Genomic DNA, 21,765 nt, shown 5'->3' with positions numbered 1-21,765 from the left:
AGCGAGTCCAAGCAGCGTGGGAGGGTGGTGTCGGGGTGTCTGCAGCGGGTAGGGGGTGCAGTATAGAGGGGATGCAGTGTATAAGGGCCACAGTTTATAGGGGCTGCACTGTATAGGGGCTGCAGTGTATAGGGACTGCAGTGTTTGCACTAGGGATGTACATAGGGAATGCAGTGTATGGGGGATGCAGCATATGCATTGAGAGTTTCTATAAGGAATGCAGTGTGCACGGAGATGTGTATAGGGGAGACAGTATGTAAGAGATGCAGTGTGTGCATTGAGTGTGGCAATGTGTTCGACACACTGTGTGCATTGAGGTGCGTATAGGGGCTGCAGCGCATGCACTGAGGTTGGGTATAGGGGTGACAGTGCGTGCATCGAGGTGTGTATAGGGGCTGCAGTGTGTAGGTGACGCAGCATGCGGGGCCCGGGGTGCACCAGGCAGGGCAGGCAGGAGCTGTATGGGGGGGGCACCTGGGGGCAGTACCTGCGAAGGACGGTGTGTGAGGGGCAATATTTGGAGGGAAAGGGTCTCACACGTGGGGATAAGGGAAAAATGGGGCCACATAGGTGCTCACAGCCTTGCAGACACAACTCAGTACTGCTGGTTTTGGGTCCCCCATCGCGCCTGATGGCCCAGCTGGGTTCCACAGCTCAGCCCCCCAGGCCCTGGATATCCGCATCTGCTTTCAGGGTGGGGGGACATCTCTCCTACGGCGATGTGCTGGTGGGAGTGTGGCTGTGCGACGGGGCTGGGAGCAGTGGATTCGGGGCCGGCACAGGGTTCGGACGGCTCTGGGTGCTCCCTCCACCAGGTGCCAGCGGGGCCGGGGGCCGGCGGGCAAACAGGACACCTGGGGAGCAAGAGCAAAGGGGTTAGGGCAAACCCAGGGCTGGGGCTCTGCTCACCTGGCCCCCAGATGGGGCGTGGCACCCAGGCTGGGAAGTCTGGAACGAGCACTTTTGGGAGCTCCAGCACCTTTGGTGCCTCCCCTAGCCCAGCTGCCTGCCCCTGTGGTGGCCTGGGACCATTTGGTTGGCTGCTGACTAGCCCGCCATTTCCAGTTTGTTATATATTTAAGTCCTGAAGGAAAAACTATAAGTTTTAATTGGGGGTATCTCAGTGAGGCACAAGATCAACTGCTTGGCCAGGAAGGTGCACATCAGCACCCTGAAGAAGCCTCTCCTCCAGCAAAGCACCCCAACATTTTCCTTGCCTCCAGCACCACGCTCTGCAAACAGGCAACCCCACAGCCAGCCAGAGACTCTCTGGGCACACCAGCATCGGGGTGACCCCAAATCCAAGCTCTCCCCGCAGGAGAGCTCTGTCGTGGGGCATAACCTTAGGTGCCTTTTAGCACTTTTCAGCCCAAGTCCATCCGTCCATCCATCCATCCATCCATCCATCCCCCACTTTGGACTGTCACTGCCAGCCTCTGCTGGGGCCCAATTTCCATCCTCACCGACCCCCTCCTCCTCCTGCCCCCACTCCCCAGGCCCCGCCACTTCATTACAATGGATTTTATAGTAAAGACATCAGATTGAAGGAAGGACTTGCTGGCCAGGCAGTGGCTATAAGTTATTGGATTTCCTGGCCGCAATTACACAGGCCAAGCGGCCCTTCTATTTACCTGTGTAGACAACTCCATTTATTTCTATTGACATGTTGATACTGCTAATGCCGTTGGTGGACAGGTTCAATGCGGTCTCCTGTCTGTCATCTGGGGAAAGGAAATACCGATATCAGCATGAAGAGAAACAGAAACAAGAACCTGCCCAAGAGAGAGCTGAGGGGCTCCAGCCTCTCCAGGCATCCCTGCTCCTCTCCAGCTGCTGCTGCTCTCTCCTGGGGTGCCGGGGGATGAGGTGACCCAATATGAGGTGTTGCATTTCACTACCTCGGTTGGAGATCTTGACATTCATGGGGAACTGGGATGCCACAGCCAGGAGGTTGTGCTGCAGTGCATGTTGCACCAGCCGCTGCTGCTCCTCCACCGTCAGGGCCACCTTCTTCTCCGGGGGCTCCCCTGTCTCCAGCTTTTCCCGTAGCTGCTCCAGCACTGCTGCCTGCGAGGCGGCTGCTGCTTGAGCCGCGGCCAGGTGGTGGCCAGCCAGTCCCACTGGGATAGCAATGCGCCCTGGCACCGCTGCCGCCAGCACGCCGTCCTCTGCAATGACCGGGAGAGCTCAGCGGGTCCCCCTATCACCACCCCATGTCACCACCCCCAGCTGGTGCCACCTTCGTCTCACTAACAGGATAGGCCACCACCCCCAGCATCTGGGCTTGATCCTTCTCCAAAGCCAGGAGAAATTTCTCAGTCCCAGAGGGGGACTAAAATAAAATTGTTCCTATTTTTCCCAAGTAAAAAGGGCAAAGCAGACAAGGAACATCCCTGCTGTCACAGCGGTGTCCATCCCTGGGGAGAAATTCCCGCTGCAGGGCAGATGTGGTCCTCACCCACCTTTCTTAATGGTGTGCACTTGGCTGAGCTGGCTGCAGCTGTGCGTGGAAATGCTAAGAGCCGGCAGCGGCATTTTGGGGGAGCCCAGCAGTGTTGGGGTGCCAGCTGGTGAGTAGTTGAAGAGCGCTGTGCCGAAAGTCTGCCTCCGTCCCTCCCGCCTGTTGCTGTCGATGGCAGCTTGGAGCTCCCCGGGAGAGCTGAGCGCTCGCTTCTCACATTCGTAGGGATACAGGTACTTCATGTATCTGCATGGAGAGAGAACCAGGATGAGACCCAGCACCATGTGCCTCCCAGGCAGCCCTGTACTGAGAGGGACTGGGGTAGGGATGGCACCTGGGAAGGGGCAGACCCCTCCATCCCACTTCGGGGCACCCAGGGTGGATGCCCCCCGCCCACCGCCAAGGCCGGACACTCACTGCGTGCGGAGGGTGAAGGCAGCGCTGGTGATGGAGGTAGGTAGGTTGAGGCCTTTGGTGATCTCCCGCCAGATCTTCTTGTTAATGACTTCGACCAGGCCACCCTTGTCCGTCACCAGCCGGTAGAGCGTGTACAGGTCCAGCACTTGCTTGGCCATGATGGGAATGCGGTTCACAGGCGTCCCTTCCAAGGAGAGAAAAAGAGCACAGGGTAAGCCCACAAGGACCCTCACTCCCCGGGGACACAGCTTGCCTCCATGGCCACTGGAGGTACCAGCTGCCCCCGAAAGGGGAGATGCATCTCTCTGTGCCCAGGTGAGCACCCCTGGTGCAGGTACAACCTCCATCATGCCTGTGAGTGAGGCAGATCCCAGCATGCTGGCATAGGGTCCCCATTGATGGAAATGTTGGTGAGGATGGGTATGCTGCCAGCTGGGATGTGAGGACACAGTGGGATGGGCAAAGGGCTTCCTCCTGAGCCCCTTAATAGAGTGTCTTTGCCCCAAAACTCTTAGAGCTCCCTATAGAGCATCTTCCTCCTAAATCTGTCAGAGCATCCTAGAAGGAATCTCTCTGTAAGCCCCTTTCAGAGACCCATAAAGAGACACCTCCCCTAAACTTTATAAAAAGGACTCACCCTGTAACCCTCTCTGAAGCAGAACTTCCTCCATAACCCTTCTGGATGGACTCACCCTATAACCTCCCAATGGAGACATTCTCTCTCTTAAAAATCCCTCTCAGAGCCCCATAAAGAGGGACATCCCTATGAGTCCCCCTCATAGACACCCCACCCCACGGATCCCCCCAGCAGCCCCTGACTGCTTAAAGGCCTTCAGTGCCCCTCCTCAAGAGACCTGACCCCAAATACCCTCAAATGCCCTCAGCAGAGACCCTGATCCCATGTCCCTTAGCATCATCACCCCACTGAGGCCACGAGGTGAAGTGACATGGAGCCATCAGGACTCTGTGAGCCCAGCATGGACCAGCATGGTCCCCACAGCCACACGCTTTGGTTATAACCCCCTCCCCACTTTTCCAGCACCCCCTGATAGCCCCCACAGTCCTGCTCTGCCACACAGTGTCTCAGGGCAATGGTCTGGGCAGCGGCTGCGGGCCGCAGCAGGGCAGAGAAGGGAGAAGCATCCAAACCCATCCCGTCCCATCCCACCCCGTATTTATTCCTCCTGCGGGGCAGTGGGGTGCGGGCAGTATCGGAAAGCCATCTATTTGGCTGCAGGAGGCTGTCACGGCTGTGCTTTTCCCCTCAAACAAAGCCGTCACTCACCGCCATCCTCCAGCATTCCTAATTTATGGCCCCGATATTGGCTCGGCTTCTTCACATAAGCCTGAAAAATGAGCTCTTTTTATTCCTTTACTGAGTTAATTTAACTTTTTTGTGTGTGTGTGTGTTGTTTGCTCAGTCAGGAAGGGGGAGAGGAGTTTATCCTCCTGGGAAAAAGGCAGAAATATCGACTTGATTTCCACCAGCGGCCCCTCATCTGCCCTGCCTGGGGGCTGCTGGCACTGGCCCCAACACCTCAAGGGGGGCCAAATCGAGGGCTCCCTATCACCCCAACATGATAACGAGTTTGCAGGATCTCAGCCCTTGATTGATGGCCCATGGACTTATTTTATTTTTCCTTCCCCCCTCCCCAGCCATGTCAGTTAATGAAAGAGGCTCATCATTAATCTCAGGGCTGCATGGGGCGGGCGGCTGGTGCCCGTCCCGCTGACAAAGAGACCTGTCTGCGTCCCTGCAGAGTGATGGCCCCAGCCCCGGCTGGGATGAGCAGCACAAAAGCCCAGGGAGGTGATGCAGCCATTGTGGTGCTGCAATTAGCTCCTTGACTGATTAATGGCCCCGTGTTATCAGCAGGCCCTTCTCTTGGTGGGGGAACTGGGGGCCCTGTAAAACCCCCCAGGGAGCAAAAGCAGCATTAGTGCCCCCTACGATCCAGCTCACCACTTTCGGGAGTATCACGGAGGTTGGAGCACAAGGATGAGGTGCCTCACTGTCTGCACCCCATATCTGATGGGGGTGACGCCGTCACCCCCATCTCATCCCTGCTCCCCCAGACCCCTTCCAGCATTCACCCCCACCTGCCACTGGACCTGTGTGTCCCTGCCACAGGGTCCCTGATGTGCCTCCTAGCAGGGCTGTCCCCAGCCCATATTTCAGCCCTGCTGATTTTCCACCTCACTGACAAATGCCCTGACAGACAGTGGGGGACACAAGGCCCCTTTCATTGGGGCTCACTTCAGAAGCATCAATCCCCTCTGGCCCACTGCCACCTCAGGGACACAGCCTGGGGGTCACAGCCCCTGTCCGTACACCCCTGGGTGCCCCAGCAGCACCCACACTGGCTCATGGGTGCTGATTCTCAGCAAGCTTCCAATGACCCCTGGGATGCTGTCACTGTCCCATGGCCCCTCTGTCTGCTTTCTCTTTGCTACCCAACTTCAAAATCCCCCATTCCTCCCACAAGCGCACGCACACCCGCAGCTGCACGCCCATACCCGCACACTCAAGCCCGCACACCTGCCTGCCCTCCCCGGGCAGATGCTACCAGTTCAGAGGAGGTGCAGGATTGAGGGGACAGGAGCAGGATGGCTGGACACGGAGAGGTGAGGAGCAGCATGCACAAGGAAGCTCCCTCCCTCCTCCCTGCACCACCAGGCGCTTGCTTAATTAGCCCTGGCCCCAATGGCGAGGGAGTTAATTAGCTCTGGAGAGAGAGATAATGAAGCCGTGGAACAGCCCATGAATCTTACAGCTGATGGATGCTGGGGGGCCAAGGCAGCATTGATGCTCCAACTCACTCCCCACAGCCCTACACCAGGGCCCAGGGGACCAGGGGGCACCCATGGCATGGTACCCAGCCCCCCCAACCCAACTCCAGCCAGGCTCCGGTGTGAGCCCCACAGCCATGCCAGTGCCTTGTAGCACAACCTTGAGTAAAATGAGTTCCTGAGGTCTCAGCCTGACCCAAAAGTCAACCACTGCTGCCCCACAAGTGAGTGGGTACCCCCACTACCCTTCACACGGGCATAATCCTGGGGGCAAATGCCCTTTTCTGCCCACCCTCGCCCCATGCACAGCCAGCCCCACTGCTCCCGCACCCCCCTCAGCCCTTCCGTGTTAATTAGCTCAGCATTAACCTCTGCCTGGGGTTTACTGGCTATTGAGCGGCATGTTCATTAATCCACACACCAGCAAAAGGCTCTAATTAATACAGCCGGCCACACGCCCGCGCTCGCCAACTTTTAATTGTCGCAGGCCCGGCCAGGGAGGGCGAAGGTTAGAGCATTTATTGAGTCCCCAGGAGCCAGCTTGGCCCCCCATGCCGATTGCAAAGATTTCCGATGCGGCTGGGCTGGCTGGAGAGCCCTTAACCCCTGGGTGCCCAGTGCTGCCCAGACCCCTCCTCCTGCAGCATCGTGGGCATCATTAAGAGGTATCGGTAATGAGCATCCTCACCCGGCACTGCAAAAGGGGAGTCATAATGGGCATTGCTAATGGGCACGGCCAAGGGCATCCCCACCAGGCACAACTGTATGTCCCTGCCAACAGGCACTGCTAATGGGCATCATTAACGGGTGTTGCCAATGGTTGTCTCCACTTCCCATGGGGCATTGACAGTGGGCATCCCTGCTGGGCATGGCTAAAGGGCGTCGCTAACGGGCATCAACAACTGGCATCGCCACCAGCCCCAGCTTGGGGGAGCCAAGGGGAGCCCCTCCAGCCAGCAGGCACCCCTTGAGGGGGGTTGGCTTGAGGCAACGGGGTCAAATGGGTGTGAGTTTACACAAGTGCCTGTGCGTGTGTAGGAGATGGGGGTGGGAGGCACAGCAGAACCTTCTTAGGGGGCTTGCAGAGACCCATAGCAGCTCTTAGCCTGAGTGGACTATGTCATGAGCCCCCTCTGGCAGCTGAGGCAGGGGTACCAGTGATGCCCACCCAAGCCACCCACCTTTACCTCTCTTCTGCATGAAGCTGAAGAGGTCATCCAGAAACTCCTTCCGTTTCGGGTCCTCGTCCAGTTCATAGAGCTGGGGGCAGAAGAGAGTGCAGTCAGTGCTACCGGCACATGTGGGTGCGTGAGGCAGAGAGGGCAGTGCTGGGGGCAGGACTCTGCCCGTGCCACGACCCGGCATCACCCCTGCCCTACCTGCCTGCTCTGCTGGCAATGAGAGGATCTACCTGCGTCATGGACGGAATCCCTTGGTGCACCCTCCGTGCTGGCAGTACCGGGATCTATCTGGGCATGCAGCCTGGAGTGGGCTCCCCACACACCACTGACTATTTTGCACCCCTGCTGCAGAGATGCTGCATCTGTGCCCCGTGTTCCCCTGCCTCTCGCCTCTCTAAACAGAGGGATGACAGTGTTTCAAAACAGGAAGATGGTGGCTATACAGATGGTGCAGCAGCAAATCCTGGGATCCCAGGCTGGGCCCTGGGACTGAGATACTCAGCCCTGGTCTGGCTCAGCAGCCTCCAGCACTGCACACTGCTGGTGTTCAGCAGATGCCAGCGTGGGATCCACATCCTCTTCTGCAGGGACACACATCCACCTGCACAGTGGAGATGCTGGTGCTGTCCTAGGGCAGGACGAGCTGGCAGGACCACAGTGCTGATTGCTGGCAAGGGAGCTGCAAGTGACAGGGCTGCCCCACTTGACTGGGTTGGCAGGGCTATTGATGACTTGATAAGCATGGCTCAAGCTGTGTCACCACAAGTTGAGGACTAATCAATGGCAGAGGACAGCTTGAGGCGCCTCTGCAAAGGGACATGCTCCCAAACCCTTTTCCCTCAGCTGAGCATGGTGACCCCAAAGCCATCTTCCCTGGATGCACATGTGGACTCCAAGTCCATCTTCCTCAGCTGCACACGGTGACCAGGGTGTGAACACAGCAGTGCCATGTCCCTGCATGGCACAAGGACTTCCCTCAGTGAGCGCGTGTGTGCAAAGCCAGATGTGCGTGCACTGTGTGCAAGTGCACAAGCACAAAATGGTGAGTGCAGTGCTGTGTGTGTGCTGACACTGGTGCTCATCTGTCCCAGTAAGTTTGTGGCAGCACTGACACGTGTGCAAGCCAGTGAGTGTGCACGTGGTTGCATGGACGCACACACACGGCTCTTCGGATACTTATGTGTGTTGGATGGATGTACCTCCAGACACACAGACACAATCCCCCAGGCTGAGCTGACAGAAAGCACCAGGGCGGCAAGCGCTGCCCCTACACCAGGGACACGAAGCGCCAGCTCCGTGCGAAAGCCAGGGCTTGCCTGATTCCAGCACAGCGCCTGGGTGACCATGACAAATTGGAGCCTGTCAGATCGATGGCCCAGCAGTAAAAGTCAGAGCACATGAAGGAAAAATTAGCACCAATCGAAGGCGCTATAGACACCAATTCCTCCCAGCGAGCCTGGTAAGAATTTAAAGCCATTGAAAAGAAACAAAACTCAGCAGTCCAGAATGGATTTCCAAAACATATACAAAGAAATGCAAGCTGGAAAACAAAGTCAGGCACAAAATAGAGTCGTTTAAAAAACAATTGTGCTGGAAAAGGCCGTTAAAAACCAATAGAAAGGGAGCGTCCCCCCTCCACACAGCACATCATTCACCGAGCAGATAAAGGGAGCTGGGTTGTGGGGAGGTGTCGGGCTGGGGGGACATGGGGATGGGGGGATGCAGGGATGTGATGTGGACACATGAATGCAGGGATATGGGGATGCAGGGATGTGGGGACATGGGAATGTAGGGATGTGGGGATGCAGGGACTTGGGGGACATTGAGATGTGGGGATGCAGGGATGGGGGCACATGGGGACACACAATGATGCAGGGATGCTCCTACAGACACCCCACAGTCTCCATCACCAGATGGACACATCTAACACAGTCCCCCATCCAAGCCATGGGTGCCAGCTGCCTGTCCCTTGTCTAACAGATGGGTGCTAACTGCCTATCCCTAACCTAGTCTATGGGTGCTGCTGCCTGTCTCTCACTGCACCCAGGGCTCTGATCCACTCCATAGTGCTCCACCCCTGCCCCTTCCTTGTCCTCTGGATGCCACTTGCCCACGTCATCCTTGCAAGCAGGGTGCTCAGGTGTCCCAATCCTTTGGTGCCAGCACCTTGTCCCCCCGCTCCACCCTGCCCCACTCTGTGCCCCATTCCCATCACCCGTACTTTCCCAGGAGCACCTCAAGACATTGATTACAGTACCAAGGTCAGGCTCAGAGCAGAGCTCCAAGGGACTGCTTTGATTTTTTCCCTGGGATGGCTGCGTACAATAGGATTTGCCTGCATTTTCCTGCCTGTCCCCGTCTGCAAGAGGGCTCCCACCCAAACTGCTCCACACAAAGCACATTTCCAGCCCCTGGATCTCCTGGCTCATCAAAGAAGGAGCAAATCCCCCCTGAAGGAGGCAACCACTACCCATCCCACAGCAGGGCAAAGCCACCACATCGCCAGGGGTCAACCCAGTGGGTGGGCTTTTGCACCCATATCTCCATCAGGTCCTTGGGGACTCCTCGTGTTTCTCCTCCCACCACAGCAGACAGGATCCCACCAGGCACATGCCAACACTGCCTCCAGTTTCTGAAACAGGTGCAGCCTCCAAGTGCTGGGATCTATTTTTTCACCATTTATTAACCTCTAACCTTTTATCTGTGGGGCCCCAAGATGCAAAAACACATTACATCAAACAGGGAGCAAAGGTCAGCTTTTAAGTGGAGACAAGGGTGGAACCAAGTAACAGAGGATGCACAAGGCATCCCATGAGATTTGGGGATGCTCAGGATGGAGAAGAGGTAGGTTTGGGGGACTCTTGCTGATGAGGGCAGGTTGGGTCCCAGCCAAGGCTGGAAATGGGATCCAGGTGTCACAGGTTCACAGGCATGCCACAGGTAGTGGCCTGTTACAGCCTCCAGGCATGGAGGGACCCCTAGACACCCCCAGCCCTGAGAAAGGAGCCAGCTCCATTCACTACCCAGGGTTCCTGCAGGGGGGGCACCATGGTCCCCTCCCGCCTTGTTTGGGGACTGACTAAGTGACAGATCACAACCCGCTGTCATACACAAGCCCCATGGGGATATGTGCACCTCGAGTGGGTGTGCAGAACTCCACTCAGGTTGACACCAACCCCACATGGGTGTGCACAAGCCCACACAAGCATACACAACTCAACCCAGGCATGTATAACCCTGTATGGGCTCGCACAAGGCCACGTGAGTGTGCACAGCCTTGTGGAGGTACACACAACCCCACATGAATGTGCACACACAACTCCATACAAGTGTGTGCACAACCCTCTACATGCACACACTTGCCCCCAGGGACACACACAATATTGCACAGGCATGTACAACCCTCCACAAGCATGCACAGCCCTGCATCAGTGAGCACAACCTTGCAAGGGTGCACAGTCCTGTACATGCACACACCACCCACACAGGCACAAATCCCTACACAGCCACATACAAGTGTGTCTGGATGTGCACAGCCTCCTACAAGCAGACACAACTCTGGGTCAGATGAGCACGCACAGTCTTCTGTGGGTGCACACAACTCCGCATGAGCGGGCACAGCCCCACACATATGTGCACAGCCCTGCATGGGCATGCACCCCAGATGTGCATGCACAACCCCAGATGGACATGCACAACTCCACATGCTCACGCTCAACCCTGTATGTGCACACAAAACCTCAGACAAGCACTTACAACCCCAAATGGGGATGCACAAGCCCATACACAGCCCTATACATGCATGGACAACCTGACACAGACAAGCACAATCCCAGACTGGAAAACACAACCCCAGACAAGCACACAGAGATCCACACTACACACACAACTCTAGACAGGTGTGCACAACCCCAGATGGGCACACACAGTCGCTGTCTGGCATGCACATGTGGGCATGCACAATCCCAGGCAAGCACACCCCACAGACAGACAACCCCACCCCGCAGGGGCACCCACCACCCCAGAGCATCTCCCCACCGTGCACCTCTGAGCAGCCGGGCAGGCCTTGCCCAGGGGCAGTTGTGCAACATGAGCAGCGGCTCCTGCTTGCAGTGACCTATGAGCAAGGACCCTTTTAATCGTGTTTGTATTGATATAATTAGTAACTCATTTAACGCCATCGATGTAACTATATTCCTCTATAAACAGAAGTATTAAACTGTCAAGCCCCAGGATCAATATTCTGCCGATGCACAGCGTAGCTCTGCTCTGCCAACCTCGGGGATCCCGTCCATGGTGCTTCACCCCTCCAAAAGCCACAGCACCTCCAGCACTGCCCCACCTCCACCTGGCACTGCCGCTTGGGTGCTGATAGAGGGCCAGAGCAGGGTTTCCTCATCTTCACCCCACCCTGGGTGCAGCTCCAAGGACCCTGTTCCCTCCCATTATCCCATTGCCATGACGACATCTTTATTCCTTAAGGGATGGGGATAACGGGGCTTGTCGGGCAGGTTAAAGGTCAACAGGTCAAACATGGTTTATTAAAGGGACCCAAACAGACCTTGTGCCTCCCCTTGCCTCATCAATGTGGTTAAATAACATTGTTAGCACCTCTTTCTAATCTGGGAGATGCTGGGGGGCTCAGACAGCTGGAGCTGGGGTCCCCAGCAACCCAATGACCAGCAGATCCCCTAGAGAGAGGAAGGTTGTGGTGATGTGCTAAGCCACCCCTCAGGTATGTCCAGGCTGCTCTGCCCCAGCCAGCTCCCCCACACACCCGCCCAGGTGCTGCTGCCAAGGGAAGTGATCGCAGCAGGACCCCCCGCTGCCCCTGCTCAGCTGCCACCTCCTGCTGGCAGCTAGGGCTCAGATCAGCAACCAGGATTTAATCCACTTAATACAAGTCACATCGATCCCGGACCCTGCTCAGTTCCCCCCCACCTCGCATCCCCCCCGCCAACCCTGAGCCGCTTAATATGCACCACATTGATTAGCCACACTGCTAATTTTTCCATCTGGCTGCTGTGCACGCAGGGAGCTCAGGCAAGGCTCGTCCCTGCGCATCCCCCAAGCTTCCCGAGGTGCAGCTGCGTGCCGTGGGAGGCCAACCGCTGCCTGGCTATTTTGGGGCTCCTGCACCTCTCTAGAACATCACTGGCACCTCTGAGCTCCTTCCCCAGGGAGACACTGCAAAGTCAGGTACCTGGACACCATCTCCCCCTGCCCCAGTGTCCTGATGGGATGGCAGGATGGGAAAGCCATTGGTGCCTCAGTTTACCCTGCAGGCTTGCAACCACCGGAAATGGCTATTCCAGGTCGATGCACAGCACCACGCACCTGTGGGTGCAAGAACCCCAAAAGTGGCCATGGCCAGAGCACCCCAGTGCTTCCACAGCCACGGGCCACAATGTAAAGGAGCTGAGGGCTCATGGGTCCCCTCCCCGTCCCCCTTACTGGAGGTTGGGGTCAGCTCACTCCCCGCTGGGCATAAACCACCCCCTGACCTTGCGAGCCACTGCTCTCCTCCACCGCCAGGCATTAATAAGTTAATGGTTACGTGATGGCTTTGCCCGGACGCCAGCTACATTCAAAAGCACTGCCAGCTCTTAAGGGGGTGCTGCTCCCCTGACCCTAAGGCCCCCATAGGTGCTGGGGTTCTCCCTTGCCTCAACATTTACAGCCTCAGTGGTCACCCCACTGTTGTAGCTGGACACCCCCATTCAGAGCCCTCTCCCAGCACTGCAGCTCCCCCCTCTACGCCTTTCATCATGCTTAATATTTAACGGTGCTTTATAGAGCAGCAGGTTTAATCAGCGCTGATAATGCGGCGGATCCGGCAGGTCATTAAAATGCCCCCCTCCCCTCTGTGGCGGGCGCCGTCACTCCCAGGAGAGCTGCCTGCTGCAAACATTAACCTGGCTTTGCGCAAGGTGAGGGACTGTTTGCTGGCAGCGCTGGCCTTGGGACAGCAGCCCCCTGCCCACAGCCCAGCTCTTGGGGTGAAAGGGTGGGTTTCACACAGTTCCCAGCTGCCTCCTCAATGGGTTTTGCAGGAAGGGAAACTGAGGCATGGGGCGCCAGCATGGCTCACCAAAGGGTTGAAGCCACATGTCCAGAGGCCACCACAGGCACTGTTCACAGCCCCATCCCACCATCCTATATCCGTCTGTCTGGGAGCTGTGGCACGAGGGGTGGTCCCAGCTCCCAGTGAGCGCGCGCCCCCACGCCCGGCCCCTTGTTACTTGTTCATGGCTGAACAGGCAGGGAGTCAATGAGGGGATTTGTTCAGGTTAACCTCCCTGACCCTCCGGCACTTGCCATGCTGCCACCTCCCCCTCTATCCTTGCCTTCCTTTCCATCCCTGCCTCCCTCCATCCTTGCCTCCTCCTCCATCCCTCCCGGGGTTGCCAGAGCCAGGGTACCCCCCTCCAGTCTCAGAACCACCCCAGGTGTCCCCCGAGGGACATGCAGGTGTACACCCCCTATATGTGCCTAGGTGTGCACACGAGGTATGTGCTTGCACACCGGGGGTTTGCTCGTGCACACACACATAGGACAAGGCAAGTATAGGGGTGCACACCTCGGGGGCTGTGCAAATGCCTGAGGTGAGTGTTGGGTGCTCGGTGACCATCTTGTGCGCTGCTGGCCCCATCCCCTTCCTCTGGCTGCTTTGAAGGGACAATGGGGCAGGAAGGGCTGGTGGCACCTCCCAGGCTGGAGACCCCGTCCCCTGCTGCTGCTGCCAGAAGAGCTGCTTGCCCGAGCAGAAAGGGCATCTGCGGCTGGTGCTCGATCCCACCCCGTCACCAGATCTAGGACAAAGCAGCCTCAAACTGCAGCCTGCAGCAGGGGAAACCAGCCTCACCAACATGGGCATCCTAGGTGTGTGATCTGTGCCCCAAGTGACAGGTGTCCACAGCTGCCACGTACAGAACCCAGCACACTCTGTGCATGCTCTCACACCCAGTGCACCCCCACCTGCACACTGACACAACCCCTGGCTTGCTCTGCACATACACACGTTGTGTGCATGCTCTCCTTATGCACACTAACCCCCAGGCACGTTCTCCTGGTGCCAACAGCCCCCTTGTGCATGCTCACAGCCCCTATACACGCTTTCCCTTTGCAGACACAGCCCCTCCATGCATGCTCATGCGTCTGCTACACACTTGTCCTGTGCACACATGCTCCCTGTGCACATTCATCCATCACCTTTACATGCTCACACACCCCCTATGCCCACTCTCCTTTTACACACACATTCTGTGCACACTCAAACATCCCCTGTATACTCTCCCTGTGCACACATACACACATGCTGTGCATACTCAGACATCCCTTATGCATTGCCTCTGTGCACGCTTTCTCTGCACACACCCCCGCCTTGTGCATGCTCACACATTTCCCTACACATTCTCACCCTGGTGCATGCTCACACACCACCTATACACACTGTCCTCAGTGCACATTGACCCCCAAGCACACCTGAGCTCACTTCCATGCAGCTGCAAACCCCCATGGGCAGCCTGTGGGACCAGATTCCCTCTCCTCACCACAGGTCTGCCCACCCTGCTGCCTGCACAGGGGATTTACCTCCACTATTAACCCAGTGAGTAGATAGCAAGAAGGCCCAACTCACCAAGGGGTTATATCCCCCCGGCCCAAAACTCCCAACTCACATCGAATTCTGGGGTGGCACTCCTGCTGGCACTCCTCTCCCACCTGCAGTACCTTTATTCTCACATATTTGATTAGTTTTTACACCTCCTCTTTGGAGTCCCTGATCCCAAGCCCTTGAGATTACCCGGTCAGGAGATGGTGTCCCATCAGCCACCAAGGCTCTCAGCATCTCTCAGACTGCAGCAGGGCTGGGAGCAGGGGGCTGGCACCCACCAGGACTGCTCAGCAGTGTGGCCTTGGACAAGGGGCACAAGGGTGGTCGTGGAGTGGGGCTCAGCCCCCAAGTCCTGCCTCAAACACCCATGGGTCCACACGGTTCTCTATGTGGAGACACTGGTTCATGCATGTGCAGGAGTGCCCATGCACACTGGGACACTACATGCATCCCTATAGATACACATGGATGTGTTTAGACACACGTGGGCACACATACACATGTGAGCACACACATAGTCTCGTACACACACATGGTCTTGTACACAATGTGGCCACATCCACACACACCTGTGCATTTGTACAAGTCCATATACACCTACCAGCACTCCCAGGGGTACACACACGCATTTGGGCACTTAGGTGGATCCATACACACACAGGGGTCTTCCAGGGATACCCATACATGTGAACACCAATATGGGTACACACACACCCATCAGCACTCACATGGGTTGAGGTACACACTGGCACACGCCTATGCTTACATGAACATCTATATGGATCCATACACTCACGCTGGTCTACATGCACGCACATGAGCAGAACACTCCCCGACGTACCCCAGCAGCTCCTCGCTCCTGCCCTGTGCCCCCAAACTCATGCCGGAGCTGCTGCTGTCGGAGATTAGCATGACGACCCTTGCCGCTGCCACCTCTCCGCTGCAGGTGGTCCCAGCCCCAGGGCAGAGCTCTGCCTGCAGGTTTGCCTTTCAGAAGCTTACAAGCAGGCACGGCCAGGAGCAAACACCGCATCCATCCATTCTGCCGCCCCCACCCCCTTCTTACAGTGTAACCAGAGACCCTCTAATTTAGCCCTGCGAGCCCTGCGGCTGTTGTTGCTGCACCTGGGTTAAAGATGTGCAGGAGGTGGAGGGGCTGGGGCAGAGAGATCACCTCCTCCTAACTAGGGTTCCCTCCTGAGCCACCCCCACCCCCTGGCACACAGTGACAAGACAGCAGGAGAAAGCTGTGGTGATGCAGGCAGGAGGGCAAGCATCGCAATCCCTTCCACCCCAATTTGGGATAACTCCGAGGCATGTGGTGCAGGTGCATGGCACAAGGAGGGCTGCAGCCAACCTGAAGCACTTTCCTCCAGATTTTGAGATGCCAGCGCATGCATTCATGCCCAGCGAGCCCCCCCCAGATGCATAGAAAGGGCAGGCAGGTGCAAGAAGCAATGGCTGGCAGCAGGGACAGACAGGGCAGGAGCAGCACCATGGCTGGAGGAGGAACAGCCATGCTGAGGATGGCTGAGGATGATGACAAAAAGCTGCTAGCAAAGCCAGCCATCCCTCAATTAACCACTGATGCTACCAGACACATGAGAGCTTCGCAAGGGTTGTCTGGGGCTGACATCTCCCTCAGCTGCTCTTGGGCTGGGAGGAAGAAGCTTTGGGGGGGTCCTGATCACCCCAACCCCAACTGAACAAGTCTGAACAAGCCAGTGGGGCCAGCAAACACTCTGCTGCCAGAAGGCTGGGGACAAAACCCAGGTGTTTGAGTCCCTCCTTCCCGGAGCCTTCCTGTGGTGCCACCTCTGGGAAGAGCCAGGGGATAGAGAAGGAAGCCCCATGTCCTGGTGCTGCTCTTCCATAAGCTGGAAGAAACGATGACACCTGTCCCCACATATATGCATGGCTTGTCTGGGGGAAAACTGAAAACATGAGGCTAAGCTGGCACCAGCAATACCAGGCTCTTCCCTGTGCCATCTAAGTCAAATGAGTGACGCAGCGTTTCAGCATCACAGCTTGGTGATGTCCCCATCCCCAGGGAAGGGAGGGCTCAAGGGCAGCATATAGTCAGACCCTGTTTGGTGCCCCCCACGCCAGAGCTGGGTCCCCCTTGCAGTGCTGGGTTCGGGAGACCTCCCAGACCTTTGCCCAGGTCTCTACCCATGTGTCCTTATCAAGTGTACATACACGGGCGCCGGGGGCTGATGCAAGAGGCAGGGGTGAGGGGGTCTCACAAACTCGTAACATCAGAGCAGCCCTTCCAGATCACAGCAAAGGTCCCGCCACCCACCCCCAAACTGGCGCCTCAGGAAACATATATAACCAGGGCAAACATATGGGATGATTCCCCAAAATGCTTCCCTGAGCGAAGCAGCATTCACCTGTTAACCCTCAATGGGCTTCTCCACTGCAGCCTCAACTCTACTCCCATTTTTAGCACCACCGCGCCGCATGGCAAACCCCCTGCCATCCCACCCCCATCTGGGCTCTCTCCTTGCTATGGAAAGTCTGGGGAGTGGATCCTTGCTCACCCTCCTCAAACCAGCTTGGATTTGGGGGTCTCCATTCACTTAGCTGTCCCTTCCACCCTGGAGGATGACAGCAAGGACAGAGACTCCATGACCCATGCTGGCTGAAGCCAGTGGTACCGCACTGGGATGGCGGCAGCTTTGAGATGAGGAACCTGGTGAGAGACAGAGCCCCAGCTCCCCCAGGGTCCCTCCCTCGCTCCAGAACCCCCACTGCCAGTTCCCAGACAGCTTCCGAGCAGGCACATGCCACCTTCCATGCCTCAGAGGATCACAGCCCATCCCCTAGGAAACCTCCGAAAGCGGGAACATGGCCACCCTCCTGGCTCAGCCCCTGCCGAGAGCAGAAAACCTGTTTTCCAGGCTGAGTGAGGCACAGCCCTGCAGCCTGGGGAGGGACCAGGGGCAGGGGGGACTTATCACTCCCAAGCAGGGGTATGTCCCCTCCCATGCAGGGGCACGTCCCCTCCTGGATGATCACAGGGGAAGGACAGGAGTGACAGCCAGCCTGCAGACCCCAATACAAGCCAGCACTGCAGCCTGCCCCAAACTGCCACCCCATAGAGCGCAGCATCACACAAAGAGAAGGCAATGTTGGTCCCAGTAACTCCTTTCTCTTCTCCCTGTCCCGTCCCTTATGAGCAACCCAGAGGCAAAGGGTCCTCTTGTCCCTGTGCACGCTGGGGGCACTGAACATAAAGGACATCCTCCTGTCCCCTAGGCTGTCTGGGACATGCTACCAGGTGGAAAACACACATGTGGGTCTCTAGAGTAGGGACTCATTGCCTTTACAATCAGGGTTGGAGAAAAAAGACAGCAAGCAAGCAAGGAGCCAGCTCTCACCCTGGGAACTGGTGGCAGGATTTATCGCCTCACACCAACGTCCCCTGCCATCCATCCCCAGTATTCCCACCACGCTACTGGCTTTGCTCTTGCCCTGCATGCAGAACACGGGCAGCCCCAGCCAGGGCAGGGCGTGAGTATGAGGGACAAGAAATGCCAGGGATGCTTTCTCTGTGTAAAGCCTCCCCAGGCCCGGGAGGGAGGAGCTGCTTCCTACCTCCCAGCTAACGCCGGGAACCGGACAGTCAGCCTTTTTCTGCGCAGCAGGGTGTAACGTAACACTTCCCGGACAAGCTATTCGGCCTATGCAGGGCACCCACCCCGAACATCCCCAGGTTGCTTTCCAGGCAGCATCGGGTGCTGGCAGTCTCCCCGAGCATGGCTGTGGAGCACGTGCTGCCTGCACTCTACCTGCATCCGTACCTGCCGCCCTACAGGAGCGTGCCCAGCCCTGAACCCTCTGAATAACACCACACTGTGCAATCTCAAAACAAGAAAGGCAGCAGCATGGTCCCACAGCACCTGAAAGTCGAGTCCCTGCTGCTGTCCTCATCACCTCCTGCCTGCACCACTGTGGATGAGACAGTATATCCTCTCATCCTACCGTTCCCTAAGCAGTGCCATCCCCAAAAGCCACATGCCATCTGCGTGGGGACATCTCTGCTTGCTCCATCCCCTTGTTGTGTCCTCCCTGTCACCCACACAGCCACCAACATCACCCCCTCTCTTGCCCTGTGATGAAGCTGAACACACAGGGAGTGCAAACCTGACCTGGCACCATGCAATTTGCACTCATATCCACACTCACACCTGTGCACCAAGCAATTTGCACTCATATCCACACTCACACCTGTGCACCAAGCAGCACCCACCACATGTGAACCAGGACTTGTGCAACCCAGCAGGGACAGGATCCATGCACTGGTGCGCATTATTAAATACACAGAGGCCTTCCTCCAGCCTACATATAAGCCCCGGAGCCCCATCCCTATGCCAGATCTCTGTGACACAGGGATCTCCCCTATGCCTGTCAGGAGTGAGGTGACAGGGTCAACGCGCTGCTCCCTCCAGCCAGTGTAGGAAATCAATGAGCAGCATTGACTAGCCGTAATATGCCCTGGCCCTCATGGAGAGAAGAAGGAGCTCGGCTCCACAGCCTGCTGGCTCCTTGGGGTGACCACGCACCGGAGCCCTTGCTCTTTTCTGCCTCTGCAAAACTTCCATGGACAGGGTTCACCCCATTTTGCCCATAATGGAAAGCACCAGGGATGGAGCACGCATGGCTCATGGTGGGCACAAAGAGGTGCCCAGACCCTGGGCACCCTGTCACGCTGCAGGTCCTGGGGATAGGCATAAGGAACATGGGGGAAGTGGAGGACATGAAGCAAGAGTAGGATAGGGCTTGGAGGCAGGGAGATGGGGAGCACGTGAGGATACCTGTTGGGGTGGGACAGGGCTCAGGGACAGGGGCAAGTGAGGACCATTTGCGGATACACATTTAGGGCAGGATGGGGCTTTGGGACAGGGTCGTTGTTTTGCACTGACTGTACTTGCCTGGGATGCAGTTTGGGGCCAATGGAGGGGGACTAGGGGGTTCCCATTTAGGGTGGCATGGCGATAATGTCTGGGGTAATGAGGGTACTGGGAATGGCAGCATGGAATGGGACTGAGATGGTGCCTGGGGCAGTGGTGTTGCCCACTTAAGGTGGGATGCAGATAGGGTCTGGGGGCATTGGAAGGCATAAGCGGCATCCATTCAGAGAGGGCTGAACCCCGAGTTTCAGAGCTGTTGGGGGACACCGGGGATGCCTGCCTGGAGGAGCCAGTGCTGGTGCCAGTGCGCCGGTGCGGCAGATCCTTCCTACCTGCTTGAACTGCTCCTCGTAGGTCCACTCGTGGTGCGGGGGGGGCGGCGGGTCGTGGGGCACCCCTTCTTCCTCCTCCTCGTCCTCCTCGTCTTCCTCTTCCTCCTCTTCCTCCTCCTCCTCCCCTGCGGCGGGCGGCGGCCGCGGGCTGGGGGCCGGGCGGCGGCGGGGAGCGGCGTTCGGCGGCTCGGGGTCGGGGCCGGGCTCGGCCGGGGGCCGTCGGGGAGCGCCGTCGGGCCCGCGGGCCAGGCGGGCCGCCTGCTGCCGCTGCAGGCTCTCCATCACCGCCGCCAAGCGCAGTCCCCCCGCCGCCCCCGGCCCCCGCGGCGGGGCAGCCGGCTGCGGGCACAGGGCACGGCCTCAGCGCCGCCGCCGGAGGAGGAGGGAAGGGAGGAAGCACCCCCCACCACACCCGCTCTTCCCCCTGCTCCCGGGGGCCCTGCCCAAAAGTTGGGCGCGGAGTTGCCGCCGCACCGGTCGCGGCACCCGGGACCACCCGGCACCTTCCCCACTCCCGCCCGGCGCCCTGCCCCACGGGAGACCCGGCCCTCCGGGACCTCATCCCCGCTACTACGCGATACTCCCTCCCTGCTCCCACCGGGGGCAGGTCCGACACGGGACCCCCGTCGCTGTCTTGAGAGAAGCTCCCCTTCTCGGTCCTCTGGCGACCCGTTTCCTGCTGGGACACCCCCGCCCCGGTCCCACCGGGGATGGCGTCTTACCGGGGACCCCCTCCTGGTCCCACTAGAGACCTCCGCCCCGACGGTCCCACCGAGAACCGTCTTCTATCAAGCGCCCCCGACTCCCGCCCCTGGCCGGATCCCCGTCCCGGAACCGCCGGAGAGCCCCTCTCGGTCCCACCGGGCGCCTTGTCCTCCCGGGACCCTCCTCCCGTTCCCGCCGGGGACCCCCATCCCGCTCCCTGTCCGACCGGGGGTGCTCCCACCCCGCTCCCACCGTGCACCCCCTCGCTACCGGGGCCCCTCCGCTCCGTCCCGTCGCGATGCGGCCGCGCCGGCCCTCACCAGGGCAGGTTTGGCCGCCAGGCTGGGGTTTTCCACCATGCCGTCGGCTCCGAGCGCCGCCCGGGGCTCGCCCCGCCGTCCCGGGGGGCACGGCCGGCTGCTCCGCCCGGTCCCGGCCCGCCGCTCACATGGCGCCGCGCCCGCCGATATTTCTTTTATTCCGCAGCAGATGAGGGTGGGTGGGATTTTTTCCCTCTTTTCTTTCTTTCTCTCTTTCTTCTTTTTTTTTTTTTTTTTTTTTTTTTGCAACAAGTGGCAGACAGGCAGCAACACCCCTCCCCGCTCCCATTTGCTAGCGCACGTCAAGGGAGTCATACGGGGAGGGCCGGGCTTGCGGCAGCCCCGGGGGAGCGCCCCGGGACCGGCCCGCCGAGAGCCGGCCCGGGGCGGCCCTGAGCGGGGCCGGGGGAGGGGATGGGGCTGGGGGCGCAGAGGGCTGGGCGGGCCGAGTGTGTGTGTCCGGGGACAGCGAGTACATTCATGGGGGCGCTGGGAGACGGGGGTGCATAGGAGGGACGTGCAAGGGGTCTGTGCACCCGTGCAAGTGGGTCCTGCACTCATTGCACACATATACAGAGGGTCTGTGCATGTAGAGATAACCTGCGTGTGCTGGCCGAAGGTAGTGCATTGCGTGTGTGCGTTTGAGCAGTCAGTCTGTTCTTGGATCCGTGCACTGGGTGAGCTGAGCGTGCACCGCATGTGTGCGTGCAGGGCGTCTGAGCACGTATACATCTGTGCACACCGGGAGAGGTGAGCTCATTGCATGTGTGTGTGTGGGACAGCCTTCGCACACCCACCAGGGGTATGCCCTGTATGTGTGTGTGCATTCAAGGTGTATGTAACGCCCTGGGGGAGTGGAGGATATGCATACATTGCACAAAGCCGTTTGCATAGACATGTACACATACAGCTGTGTGCTTTGTCAGAGGGTCTGAGTGTCTGCAGCGTGAGCACAAACGTGTGTATGTCGTTTGGGACAACAATAAGTGCTTATATGCATACATCAGGAGCTTAGTGTGTGTGTTTTG

General features: G+C 58.2%; 1 protein-coding gene across 1 annotated transcript; it reads right to left on the bottom strand.

Annotated features, from left to right (window-relative positions):
* Positions 1–711: 711 nt before the first annotated feature.
* On the bottom strand, positions 712–21,165 carry ARID3C (AT-rich interaction domain 3C; the record flags this gene model as incomplete). The annotated part of the gene is made up of 8 exons (XM_080362960.1): positions 20,738–21,165; positions 19,713–20,051; positions 6,856–6,928; positions 2,879–3,062; positions 2,463–2,707; positions 1,899–2,168; positions 1,632–1,721; positions 712–854 (listed from the first exon to the last, which is right to left on the bottom strand). The coding sequence occupies exons 1-8, from the start codon at positions 21,050–21,052 to the stop codon at positions 712–714; spliced, it is 1,659 nt and encodes a 552-aa protein (XP_080219086.1). The 5' UTR covers positions 21,053–21,165.
* Positions 21,166–21,765: the final 600 nt, after the last annotated feature.

This window comes from Nesoenas mayeri (genome assembly GCF_963082525.1).
Source record: "Nesoenas mayeri genome assembly, chromosome: Z".
In the NCBI taxonomy this organism is placed as follows: domain Eukaryota; kingdom Metazoa; phylum Chordata; class Aves; order Columbiformes; family Columbidae; genus Nesoenas; species Nesoenas mayeri.
The sequence above is the reverse complement of the archived record's forward strand: the minus strand, read 5'-3'. Positions and strand labels throughout refer to the sequence as shown.